Raw genomic sequence first — 13,461 nt, 5'->3', positions numbered from 1 at the left:
GCGGGGAGCGGTTATCGCGCCGTTCGATTCCCGCTCACAGACAACGTCGAATATCTGCACCGGTCCTGGGCACCCCCTAGGTCGACTCAGCCTTAAAACGAGTACCTGGTGCAGACCGGCACCGGGTAGACACGTGCGTGTGGTGCTGGCCACTCGTGTTCCCTGCTATCATAGGCGCTGCTCGCTGACATCACTTTAAGGCTGTGCGGGTGATCTCTGTCTTGATATTTGGCGCCCACCAGCATCCCCGTTGCATCCTGTCAAAACAATCCAGTCACGGTGACATGACGACCTTCTTGCCCGAGGCCGGGGGAGGGATTCACGAGGGCCATGCCAGGCACTGAGCCGGGGGCCACTGAGGGCCTCGGTTCGAGTCCGGTTCTCGCGTTTACGATTGCCACGACAACAACATCTCATCTCATCTCAGCCGTGCCGCGTTTTTGCTTCCCACATTAAAACAGCAGCTGTGAGAAATCAGGCAGACGCACATCTCCCCCCCTCCTTTCTCCCTGCTGTGTCACCACGTGACACTCACCCTGCTGCGTCACCACGTGACACTCACCCTGCTGCGTCACCACGTGACACTCACCCTGCTGTATCACCACGTGACACTCACCCTGCTGTGTCACCACGTGACACCCTGCTGTGTCACCACGTGACACCCTGCTGTGTCACCACGTGACACTCACACTCACCCTGCTGAGCCTCGATATTAGGAAGCCACTGGAGCTATGCATCATCGAGATTTAGAACTGATGTTTGTGTTTAGTTTGTTGTTCTTCCTCGCACCTCCGATTAGCACGGTTGGCTACGTACGGCGGTGCGAAAGAAGTTCAACGTACAGACACATTCACGTCCCCCATGTATCACTCACTCTGTCCCCCCCCCCCCCCACCATGTCCCGCACCTCATCCCCCGTGGCCCCTCGCCCCACAGGTGTCACGCGTCCTACGCCCGGGCGGCCACTTCGTGTCGGTGACGTTCGCCCACCCGCACGTGCGCTCGCCGCTGTACGCGCGGCGCCGCTACGGGTGGCGCGTGCGGCACCGCACGTACGGGGAGACCTTCCACTACCACGTGTACGTGATGACGAGGGGCCACGGCGAGCCGCCCGGAGATAATGACGACGACGATGAAGACGAAGATGATCAGGATGATGATGCGGCTCCGCCCGTCATGCTTGAGTACGACGAGCGAGAAGACTTCCTCAACGCCATCGATCTGTCAACGTTCCTTTGACCTTCGTTGACCCTTTGGCCGGTCCCACAGCAGCGCGCAAGTGAAGTTTTTAGGAGGTCGCGTTGGCAAGGTCGCCGAGTGCGAGCTCCACGTGGATATTTACACTCGCGCTCGGTTCACTTTGCAAGCGAAGGGGAAAATATCACTCGAGATGTTTCGTGAATGTTTGTCTTTTGGACTTCTTTCGCACCGTACGTAGCCAACGGCGCTAATCGGAGGTGCGGTGCAAGGACAATAAACTAACACAGGAAGGAAATTAGTTTTTAATCGGGCGACTTAACGTATTCTCCGGTTCGTACGGCGCGGTCTTTTTAAACATCCCAGAATCGTGAAGCTAAAGTTTGGGTTGGCTGCGTCCGATATTGCGGAGAGCGCAAGACGAGACTTTGTGAAAGACTTTGCGTGTCGTCTTGCTGTTCGCAATCGTCTTCCCGAAACACATCTCATCCACCGTTTTAAAGCACCGTGTCCGTAACCATCTCCTCGGAAGACGGCTCTCCGTTGCAGTGCCGTATTCTCCCGATGATGAAGCAGGGATTTTAAATAAAAAAAAAAAAATTCGCCATAAAGTTTGGAGTGCGTCTTATTCTCTGGAGCCTCTTGTAATTTGCAGATGATGGTTGCTCTGCACCAGGGAATTCCTCCTCCTCCATCCAAGAGGTCTCCCTCCCCCTCACCTACTCATCCACCCCATCCTCCTCCTCCTCCATTCAAGAGGTCTCCCTCCTCCCCCTCCACTCCTCCACCCACTCCTCCTCCACCCCAGGGATCTCCCTGCTCCTCCACGCAGAGCAGAGGGCCTTCCCGCCTCCTCCTCCACGCAGGGAATCTCCCTCTCAGGGGAGTACCCACACTTTACCCCTCCACACGTGGGCCTGCCGATAATTATCTCGGAGAGATTTACGTGATATCAACATTTCAACGAATGCCCGGAACTTCCTCGCCTGGTATACAGGAGGTCGTGGGTTTGATTCTGACCCTGACGCCTGCTGTATATGTGGAATTTTCATGCCTCTCTCTCCGTGGTGAGATGTTAACTACCTCGCCTGGTATTCAGCAGGTCGTGGGTTCCATTCTGACCTTGACGCCTGCTGTATATCCCCGTGGTTGCATCGATTTTTTTTCCAGGTCCTCCGGTTTTTCCCTCCACATTTAGAATGAACATCATGATTATTAATGAGGGGCGGGTCCACGTGGAGGACGTAACCTGTTCATGATTATTAATGTGTGGGGGGGGGGGGGGCTGGTCGACGTGGAGTGACGTCACGCGCGTTACACACTGACATTCTTGGCTAAATGTAGCAGCAAGTGACAAACAAACAATAGACGAAGGAGGTCCCATGATCAAATAGACGATGGGTCAGCTTGTTGGCTGTCGCCTGCTACCGTCGGGGGGGGGGGGGTGGGGGGCACCGTTTCCGCAGCTGCCTGCGTCCATTGACCGTGCAGGCGGCTTCAGCCCAAGGGCTCTTCGATAATTTTCAGAGGCGGTGGGGGAGGGGGCAAGACATCATCAATGCAAACCCCTTATCAATGCCTTACATTATTACAGACCAATTCAGACCTTTTTGGTCAACCCCGTGGCCCTTATAAAATCTCAACGTTCATCCTACAAAGTCCCATCGTCGCAAGGGAGAAACACAAACAAATAGACCAACAACATTTTTGGTGCCCGAATTGAAACGGCTGTACGCCGTGCGGAGAGCTGAAATCTCAATTTCCCCGTACAAGAATAGGGGGTGGTAAAACCGCACGGGTTGACAGCGGTGTCGGTGTGTGAGGGCCGCCACACCATTTGAAACCACTGGGGTTTGACAGCAGCGCGATAATGATGGGGGGGGTGTTTTCAGTTTAACACTTAGCAGGCTTTCACGACCAGTATCATCCATAATAGAGGTTTTTTTGGGTTAGATCGCGTAAATATGTAAATGTGTCGTTAAAGCCCGCCACCACCCGACACAGCCAACTAGCAAGGGTTGCCACGTAAACAGAACACAAATATCTGTCTGTCGCCTGATGAAGCTAGTTCTAATTACTGGCGAAACGTCGTACTCAGATTGTAAATGTTTGTGGCTCTCCAACACACCGGTGTGCTGTACTAGTGTAGAGGAGTAAATATGGGGACGTGACGTCACGCGCGCTGGGCGGGGCGATGACGTCATGGGACGTGACGTCACGCGCGCTGGGCGGGGCGATGACGTAGGGCCTCCTCTAGGTACTTAAGGGGGACTCCGTGACGAAAGCGAGGTCACTGTGGGAGCCCGGGATAGAGAACGGTCGAAGAGCCAGCCAGGGGTAGGGCTCAAGGAGTCTGGAGAGAAGCCGGCGGTGGTCATAGGAGGCGCTACTCTCCCCGGTCGGTCGGTGTTGGCTGATCCCCCGATCCGACTCGAGGGAGAGAGACCGGAGCTAGCCGAGCTAAGGAAGAGACCGAGTGAAGATTCGTGTGAAGTACCCAGTGAAAGACCCCTACCCCTGGGGGGAGTTGTCTAACCCTCAATAAATAACCGGCGCAAGCACTTACATGAAGATCTGCCTCCGAGTCATCATTTACGCCCCAACAAGTGGTGTCAGAAGTGGGATCGCTAGCGGCAAATTGGCTACGTTCTGCTTACGTGACAACCCTTACTAGTTGGCTGTGTCGGGTGGTGGCGGGTTTAACGACACATTTATTTTGCCGCGATCTAACCAAAACACTAGATTTGAAGCTTTCGTGACTGCAAGGATTCATACTCTTAGGTTTTTCGGTAAAGTCACGTAGGTAAAAAATAAATAATAATATAATTGAAATAATAATAGAAATAAAAGAATTATAATTATTATTTCAATTATATTATTATTTATTTTTTACCTACGTGAAATAAAATAAATATTTTATTTCTATTAAAATAATTATTTCATTTCTATTATTATTTCAATTATATTTTTATTATTTATTTTTTACCTACGTGACTTTACCGAAAACCCTAAGAGTATAACCCAAACACCTCCGTGATGGGGTGATGTTTTTTGCGCCATTCGTGTCTTGTCGGGGGCCGCACTAAAGGGCCCCCGGGTGCCCCCAGGGGCCACCAATGACCCGCGGGGCCTTGCGATGAAGGTCGCTGCCCAACAACAAAAAGTGGCCGTGCAGAGAGAGACGCATTCCAGACGGTTGTTTATGTTTTTATTCGTTTTTTTCTTCTTTCAAATGTATTCATAATAATCATCGTCATCATCATCATCATTGTTAGTAGTATTTTTTAATTGTTATTTTATCTTGAAATTAAGTAATCGTAAAGCGTGCATGGGGGGGGGGGGGTTTAGTTCACGAGTCGCACGATCCTTACCAACGTCTCAGCAACGTCTCTGCAACGTCTCGTATCAAAAACTCCAGCTCGCGATGTCGTAGCCGGACCATCAGAACTAACAAAAAGTTCGACTTAACATCTGTGTGTGTCTGTGTGTGTTTTTGTGTCTGTGTGTTTGTGGTTTCTACATCTGTGTGTGTTTGTGGTTTCTACATCTGTGTGTGTCTGTGTGTTTGTGGTTTCTACATGTGTGTGTGTCTGTGTGTTTGTGGTTTCTACATCTGTGTGTGTCTGTGGTTTCTACATGTGTGTGTGTCTGTGTGTCTGTGTGTTTGTGGTTTCTACAGGTGTGTGTGTCTGTGTGTTTGTGGTTTCTACATCTGTGTGTGTCTGTGGTTTCTACATGTGTGTGTGTCTGTGTGTCTGTGTGTTTGTGGTTTCTACAGGTGTGTGTGTCTGTGTGTTTGTGGTTTCTACATCTGTTTGTGTGTGTCTGTGTGTTTGTGGTTTCTACAATCTGTGTGTGTGTGTGTCTGTGTGTGTGTGTTTTGTGGTTTCTTCACCGCGCCTCGCCGTGACACCATCGCGGCCCGCCAAGTTGATCTGGCCCCTGTCAATGTCCACGTGACGAGCTACTGCGTTGAGCTACCATTTGTGCCCTTGAAGGTGAGACCCAGAAGGTGAACATCGGCCACGGAGTTCCCTTTACTCGACTGGACATCTGCGAGAAAGAGCATTATAGCTCAGCGGGTTCCTCCGGCATAAATGCGTATTGTGAGTCTGATTACTTTGCCAACACCAATGCTCGCGAGGCAATATTGGTCTGGAAAGACACCCGTAATTAGTAGACTGATGGCCTAGACAGCATTGTATTATAGTTGTGTACGTGGAGACGTGGGGGGCTCGTGGGACAGGTCACGTGCATTATTCCCGTGATGCTCCTCGGCGACGCGTAACGAGTTTGTGTACAAACAACAACCACCACCACCAACAACAACAACCGCTTCGTTGTGATTTTTTTTGTTACTGGAAAAGGCGAATCAATTTATATTCATGGGGGAGGTAAGGAGGGGTTTGGAATCGTTTTCTCAGATTTCAAGTAGCAAAAACAATAAGGATTATCATTGGAACCTCCTTTGCCAGTAGCAAAATATGATAATTGTTTTTTTACCCTTTTATCTGGCAACAAAACTGACACCTTTTTTTACAAGGAGTCATGTTTGCATTGACCACAATACCTGCAGTCGGAATGCAAACAAAAAACATAACTATGATAATGTATGCACTGTCCTTGAAATTGATTGGTCCACACCCGAGACAGCTTTCTTTTAGAGCCTATTCTCTCATGGGTGTGCGCCTTTTGGCGTCATCTGGTCCAACACCATGAGAGACGAGGCTCTAAAGAAAGCTGTCTCGGGTGTGGACCAATCAATTTCAAGGACAGTGCATACATTATCAGAGTTGTGTTTTTTGTTTGCATTCTGACCGCAGGTATTGTGGTCAATGCAAACATGACTCCTTGTAAAAAAAAGGTGTCAGTTTTGTTGCCAGATAAAAGGGTAAAAAAAACTTTTTATAATAATGATCATTATAATGATCACCACCACCGAGGAATGAATACACTGGTCAACAAGAAAAAAACATTTTTTCTGGCCTGGACTTTTGCAGCTGTTCTAGACTAATTTCAGGGTGCTGATTCCAAATCTGATCTCAGATTTGCTCTATCACATCATTTTTATGCTATCGGCATACCCCATTTTCATTGCTTTTACCCGAAATTAACTCTGTCACTTATGATTGCAAGTTGTTGCGAGTCAGTGACTGCTTTAGTGTTAAAATATGGTGCTGTATTTTTAGGATAGTGTGTTTATAATATCATTTTATGTAGATATCCACATTTATTTAATATTTTTCTTCTGCAGTTATTATTGAAAATGCAATATTTGATATCTAAAAAACCTGATGTGATAGACAAAAACTGATGCCAGATTTGGAATCAGCACCCCAAAATTACCTTAAAACCGTTGGAATACCTTATGCCACAAAAAGTGTGTTGACCAGTGATATTGCCACTTCGTCTGTCGCGGTCGTTTGGAGACACCGGGATGGTCACTCCACGTTCTGGAGCCGTCGTGGGGTCACGGCGACTCGGGCGCGCGCGCGCGAGCGAGAGACACCGCGCGCCAGGTACCACGTGCTCTGTGCGCTGATGGATGGGGTCCTACGTGGCATTGAGGGTGGGTTTCTGATTTTCCCATCGGTGGTGGTTGCTGGTGGTGGTGCTGGGCCATTGGGATGTGGAGTGGAGGGGGAGGGGGGGGTCTATGGGCGGAGTTTGCGGGGGGGGGGGGAGGAAATGCCCTGCTCAAACTGGGCACCTTTATGAATTCATGTTCAGTAAGTTTACAATCAAGATTTTTTATTTTATTAATTATACGCACCCGCGATTCCTAATGTGAAGAACAAAGCGAGTCCCTGCACCCCCCCCCCCCTCTTCACCCACTCAAATATAGAAGTCAAACTCCGCCACTCGTCAGCCGCGCGTGTGATTGACAATCACCGCCCGGTATCTCTCAGCCAGGGCAGACTTGTCCGAGGCGGCAAACTCCATCCACCATGCCCCTCTCTCTCTCTCCTTCTCAGTACGTATCGGCTGCGGCTACTATTTGTGACACGTACATACGGTGAACTCTTTTTTTCGCACCGTACGTGGCTAACCACCTACTCCCAAGTCTGCCAGCGACCCAGAAAAATACTTCAGAAACCCCCCCCCCACTCCCACCACCATCCGGCACACCACATCCAGTATACCGCACCGGCAGTCCCAAAGGGGGCTTTCTGGTCGCCACCATTTCCACGTATCCCACCGAATCCAAAATTTACCAGCGGACCCGGAGAATTTACTCGATGACAAATTAAGCCGAGGCCGCTGTGATGGAGGTCCTGGCGAAGTTAAATGTGGCGAGCGGGGGTGGAAGTGGGGGGGGCAGTCTGATCATCATCGACAAATGCATGGACGGCAAGGACTGAAGCAGCCCCAGGTTACTGAGGACTCCACCCATGGAACGACGCGTTCTGTCTCTCGATATGTCGTCTGTAAGTTGTACAAAAAAAACTTGTAATCATAGATCACAACGTGTGTGTGTGTATATATGAAATATGCAACACTTTTCGTTTTACAAAAATCCTTGCAGCGACTGACGACGAATGTTGAGACCCCTTTCCGTTCTGCGCGCGGACCGCAAATGCGCCTCGTGTCCTTCCCCACCTCGTCTCCCCCCCCTCGCCCCCCCTCGTCTCCCCCCCTCGTGTCCCCCCCCCTCGTCTCCCCCCCCTTGCCCCCCCCCACCTCGTCTCCCCCCCCTCGTCTCCCCCCCTCGTCTCCCCCCCTCGCCCCCCCCCTCGTCTCCCCCCCTCATTTCCCCCACCTCGTCTCCCCCCTCGCCCCCCCCCTCGTCTCCCCCCCTCGTCCCCCCCCTCGTCTCCCCCCCTCGTCTCCCCCCTCGCCCCCCCCCTCGTCTCCCCCCCTCGTCCCCCCCCCTCGTCTCCCCCCCCTCGTCTCCCCCCCCTCGCCCCCCCTCGTCCCCCCTCTCCCTCCCACCCACTTTGGCACTGTGACGCTGGGCACGTGGCCAGCGAAGGGGAACGAACGGAGCGTCGCGTGCGAACCTCGGCCGCTGAATGTTCAGTGTCGCTTCGCCCACATCACGCACCGTCATCATGATCACCACCACCACCACCACCTCCATCATCACATTCGTCATGTGTGTATGTTGAACTTCTTTCGCACCGTACAGATGTGCGGAGGAAGGACAACAAACTAAACATAAGTATCATAACAATTGTTACCATCATCATTGCTATTATCGTCATCATTATCACAATCGTTATCATACTCTTCATTACCATCATTGTATCATTGTCATTACCATCATTGTCATAGCCATCATCATTACCATCTTCATCATTACAATCATCATCATTACAATCAGCATCATCATTACCATCATCATCATCATTGCCATCATCGTCGTTATTACCAGGGCCGTCCATAGAGGGGGCACGGGGCAAACCCCACACCGTGTGGGTCAGTCGCTCTCGACTGCAGAGAGAGAGTTACCCGGTCGGATTCCGGTTTTGAAAATCTTTTTGTAGAAATGTGGGTTTGGTGGAGGGTACAAAGTTAATATCTCCACCACCAACGCCACCACCACCACCACCGCCACCACCACCACCACCACTGCCGCCACCACCACCACTACCGCCGCCATCACCATCATCACCACCACCAATGCCACTACCACCGCCACCATCATAGAAAAGGCTACGGTTTTGTCGTGGCTTTTATTTTTTTAAATAAAATTTACGTCCGAGGTCCGGTGAAAAAAAACGAAAACATAATTTCACCAAATAAGTTGGGGCGGTCCCGCACCAATTTTTTGCCTTTTTGTTGTTGTTGTTAAATAATAATAAAAAGTTTTATTTCGAATAAAAATAATACATTGATAAACATTACAATTCCAAGCGTTATAAAACAAAACGTTATTCTAGCGTCGTTTAGTTTGTTTTCTTGCGTTTGTTTTGGCATTCCGGATCGATCGGAGGAGAGAATGGAAATCCGCGAGGTGCCAGGTTGGCATCGGAGGAACGGGCAACCCCAATCTCTGCCACCCCCTTCCAAAAAAACCTAAATCCACCGTCATTTCCAAAACTTTCACGATTCATTCAAACTTTCGTGACAAAATTCGCAGCCCTCCCTGTGCCCTCCGCGTCCCCGAACGAACACCGCCGCGCCCCCCACACCCCCACAGCGACACCCGCCACCCGCGGCATCACCAGCGACCCACAGCGACAACCTCGCAAGCAGTGAGAGACGTTGAGACGATCGCGGTAGAACACCATTTTCATGTACGCACCCTCGGTATTTGTGTTATCATTATTAATCGCAACAATAATATTATATTATTTTCGCCGCTCGGTACGAATAAAGTGCCCTTGTTTTGTTGTTGTACCATCTGCGAAATATTCAAAATATCCTCCTTTTTGCGGCCCCCCCCGATGCTCGCGTTACCCCCCCCCCCCCCCGCCTAAGCCGTAGGACGGGGGGATTCCACCAAATGCCATCGATTCCCACACCCGCCGCACCTCCACCTACCCACCACCACCATCACCACCATCAACAGCCGTGTGCGCTGCGGGAAATCCGTGGGGGGACTCTCCGCTGACCGCGCAAGCAACATCCGTCGAACGCAACTATCTTCGTCGCCATGTTATCGTTGCAGTCGTCGTATGCATCATCATCATCATTGCCATCTTCATAATAATTATTCATTGTGGTCATCATCGCCATCGTCATGAGTCATCATCGTCGTCGTCAGCGCAGTTGGCAGGAGCGTTCGCCCTTTATTGACGGAAGGGCGAGGTTAAACAGCGCGTGCATTCGCAGAGAGAGCGAGAGAGAGATGGAGAGAGAGAGAGAGACGGAGTTGAGAGATGAAGACGCAGATCGCGAGTGAAACCGCCCCAAGCCGCGCGAAACGCACCCAGACACGCAACTGCGCTCGTGTCATCACGGTGTGGGTGGGGGGGGATGTGGCTGGATTTCTCGTGGGAATACTTTCAGGAGCTCGGCCGCAGGATGGGCCATGGGCACGAGGTCCCCAGCCGGTGAAAAGGAAGCCCAGGAGACGGGCGCAATTGAAGGGGGAAGAGGCTGTCGCTGTGCGTGTGTTTATATTTTGATGGGTGCCGCACGTCCGTCGATGGTTTTTACGAGTTCGTGCGGAAGCTGCCCTCGAAGCGACGTCGGTGAGTGTGGACCACTTCCACCGCGACGCATTTGCTCCCCGTTCGTGTCTGTTCCACACGAAAGACAAAGATCTCCCCCCCACTCCAGTGTAGCCTATGCAGACTGTTGGGGCAAGTGCAGTTCGCGAGCACCTATTAAGGTTGGCACTGCGGACGAAGGTCGCTGTGTAGTGCATCCAGCACCGCACCCGGCCGCATTTGTCTTCCCAGTGCTGATGTTTCACACACAGCATAAGCTTGTTTTGATTAAATTTGATTTAAATCACGGTTGCCGAGCTTAGGCCTAATTAGCCTCAAAAACGTCGAGCGGCCAGCAACCCACAGCACTATTGCAGGAGCTGTAGTCATGGATACTGGTTGGCAGGCGTCTTGAATTGAGCAAGGTTGTTTGTTACGCGACCCTTTGGAGGAGACACGATGGGACGGAATCCCCAAGTTGAGCAGCGCGAAGGGAAGACGCAGGCGACAGAGTGCGGTGCAGGATGAGACGAAGCAGTCCGCTAGACCCGACCCCTCGACGTTTTGAGGAACATTCGAGTGAAAGTTCAAGAGAACTCCAGCCCTGGTCGTGGCGCTGACGACGGCTGCGTTGATCTAGGGTGGGACCCGCGTTGCGTTTAGGTACCACGTGCAATGATTGGCCGAACAACCTATAAATTGGTTATCTGCTTTGGTGCATCCAACATGGGCAGGGACTGGGGAGACAAAGGCGGCCGGGTTGCGGTTTTCCAGCCACACCCCCAGCTCCCCACCACATTGGGCCATGTCAGCTTTAATAGGTGCTCGCTAACAGCGCTTGCCCGTCACGTGCTGTGTGGTCGTATAGGGGGATCTGTGTCTCATCCACTCACACACGGTATGACGTTGTCACCCATCACCTTGACGTTGTATCAATGTAAGTCCTCGCTTAACGCGTGGCGGGGTTCACACTACGACGTGCTTTTCGCTTTGACGCGGTTCTTCCATTCGGGAATACTTGTCGCAGAACGCGTGACGCGCACCGTTATAACGCAGAATGCGTCCGTTATAACGCGCCCGTTATAACACTGTTTCTGAGCGGTCGAAGACGAACTACTTTATTGAGCTGCGCGGCTGAGCAGTACAGCGATACAGGACGCGGAATGATACAGTAACGCAGTGGCGGTGTGTACCCTCCGTTATTTGTCCCGCCATCTCACTGTGTTGCGTGTGTAGTAGTGGTGGTAGTAGTGGTAGTACATCGTATCTCGCTGAACCTTTATCGTTACTACATTAATTACGGGGAAATGTTTTCGCTTAATGCGGCACTTTTCAGGAACGCATCTTCCACCGCGTTAAACGAGGACTTAATGTACACGCATCACCACCGTCCCGCGTCGAATCAGAATCGTCAATCGTCGCACGCAACTTCTTGGTTCTTTCGGTAAAGTCACGTAGAAGGGAAGTAATAAAATAATAAAAATAAAACATAATAAAATACAATTATTTTATGTAAATAAATAAAACATAATAAAATTAAGCAGCTGTCGTCAGGTGAAAAAACTTTTTTCATTTAATGTTTTATTGTTATTATTTTATTATTTCCCTTCTACGTGACTTTACGGAAAGAATCAAGAAGATGAACCCCTGCAGTCACGAAAGCTTTAAATCGTCGCACGCAAGTCGATGCGTCCCACGCGTCGGGGTCTCCACCCATCTCTAACGGTGGCCCTGAACCAACGGTTGGAAATTCCACATTCCCATGACGGGCCGGGGGTGGGGTGCGGGGGCTGGGGGGGAGGGGCGACACGTTCCAGATGAGACTATAATGGTTCTCGTGTCACTGAATTTGCCTCCCAGTTTTATGGGGGGGGGGTGGGTGGGGTGGGGGGCGCAGAGAAAATCACACCGTGTGGGCCCCCCCCAATGCCTTCAAAACTAAACCGGCACTATCACATCGGACACCGTGACGTGGAAGTGTCAGCCCTCCCCCCCCCCCAAAGCGCGGGGCCCGGGGCAGTCACCCCTTGGGACGCCTCTGGGCTCTATTAAGAACCCATTCCTCAATACGGTCCCTTTATATCTGAAATCAGTGCGGCGAATATGAGAGTCTGGCATGAGCCTTCCCCAGGTCGCTCCGATATAACAAAGTTAACAATTGGGTGGTTAGGTCAGGGCGGTGCGGGGAGCGGGTTAACAGCAGTCAGCGGTGGGGGAGAGATAAAGGCGGCCGGCCAGGCGTCAACTTATTGACCGTCCGCCAAACATGCACCGCGCCAGCCTTAATAATAGGCGCTCGCTAGGGGGGGCGTTACCGACACGAATGACGCGGTACACGGAGAGGATGGAAGGGCGGCCGGGGGTCCGTCTGTGAATTCACGTCACCAATGACATCACTGTGACTCGCACGCTTCAAATCATGCTGATACCGATGTAGTAGATACAACACGAGCGATATTTATATATTGTCCCGTACGCAAAGGAGGAATTGTTTGCCTGTGGTAGAAATTCCACGTGTCCATGACGGGGCACGGTAGAAGAACAGCAGCAGCTGGGGCTCGGTTTGCATCTTTTTGTTTAAACGGAGACCGTTCGTCTTAATAATAATTGGCTGACGCTTGCAAAATTGACGACGCTCACAGACCACGGGGGTGTGGGGGGGGTCTTTAACGTCCCTCCTTGGTACAGCCCCCGGGCTGAGATGACGGGGCGGTCGAAAAAGTTATTGCGACGTTAAGCGACCGACGTTTCGCGCCCGGTCCATGTTGTGTTCACCCCCCCCCTCCACCCCCACATCCGTGAGCGCGCCTCTTTACAACCCTCGTCGACAGAATTCCATCGCATGCCATTTCGCTAGAGACTTTTTGTTATTTAATATTAAAATTATATATATATATGTACGCGTTTTACTTGGTAGTTATTTGTTTAATACAGCCCCACAATTATTATGGAACTTTGGATAACAGTTGCTGTCAGTCGCAGGCAGCAGCAGGAGCTTCCTTGCCACCGAGCAGAGTGTGCGTGTGTCGTGCGTGAGAGTGCGGAATTGCGGGGCTGCAATTCCTTGATAACTTTACATCCATTCATATGGCTCGGATGAATTTCTCCCCCAACCCACCAAACACCAACCAAAAAAACGAAACTTCGTGGCAGCTGCTGCGTCGGG

General features: G+C 51.2%; 1 protein-coding gene across 1 annotated transcript in view; it reads left to right on the top strand.

Annotated features, from left to right (window-relative positions):
- EEF1AKMT4 (EEF1A lysine methyltransferase 4) overlaps positions 1-1,802 on the top strand; it is a 46,026-nt gene extending 44,224 nt beyond the window's left edge. The window contains exon 3 of the mRNA XM_078607853.1: positions 937-1,802. Within this exon, the coding sequence (XP_078463979.1) occupies positions 937-1,239 (303 nt within the window). The 3' untranslated portion in view covers positions 1,240-1,802. The remainder of the gene's footprint in view (positions 1-936) is intronic.
- The last annotated feature ends 11,659 nt before the right edge of the window (positions 1,803-13,461 follow it).

Source organism: Lampetra planeri, chromosome 28 (genome assembly GCF_965212315.1).
Source record: "Lampetra planeri chromosome 28, kcLamPlan1.2.h2, whole genome shotgun sequence".
NCBI classification, from domain to species: domain Eukaryota; kingdom Metazoa; phylum Chordata; class Hyperoartia; order Petromyzontiformes; family Petromyzontidae; genus Lampetra; species Lampetra planeri.
Note: the sequence above shows the minus strand (reverse complement) of the source record. Positions and strands in the feature narration are given on the sequence as shown.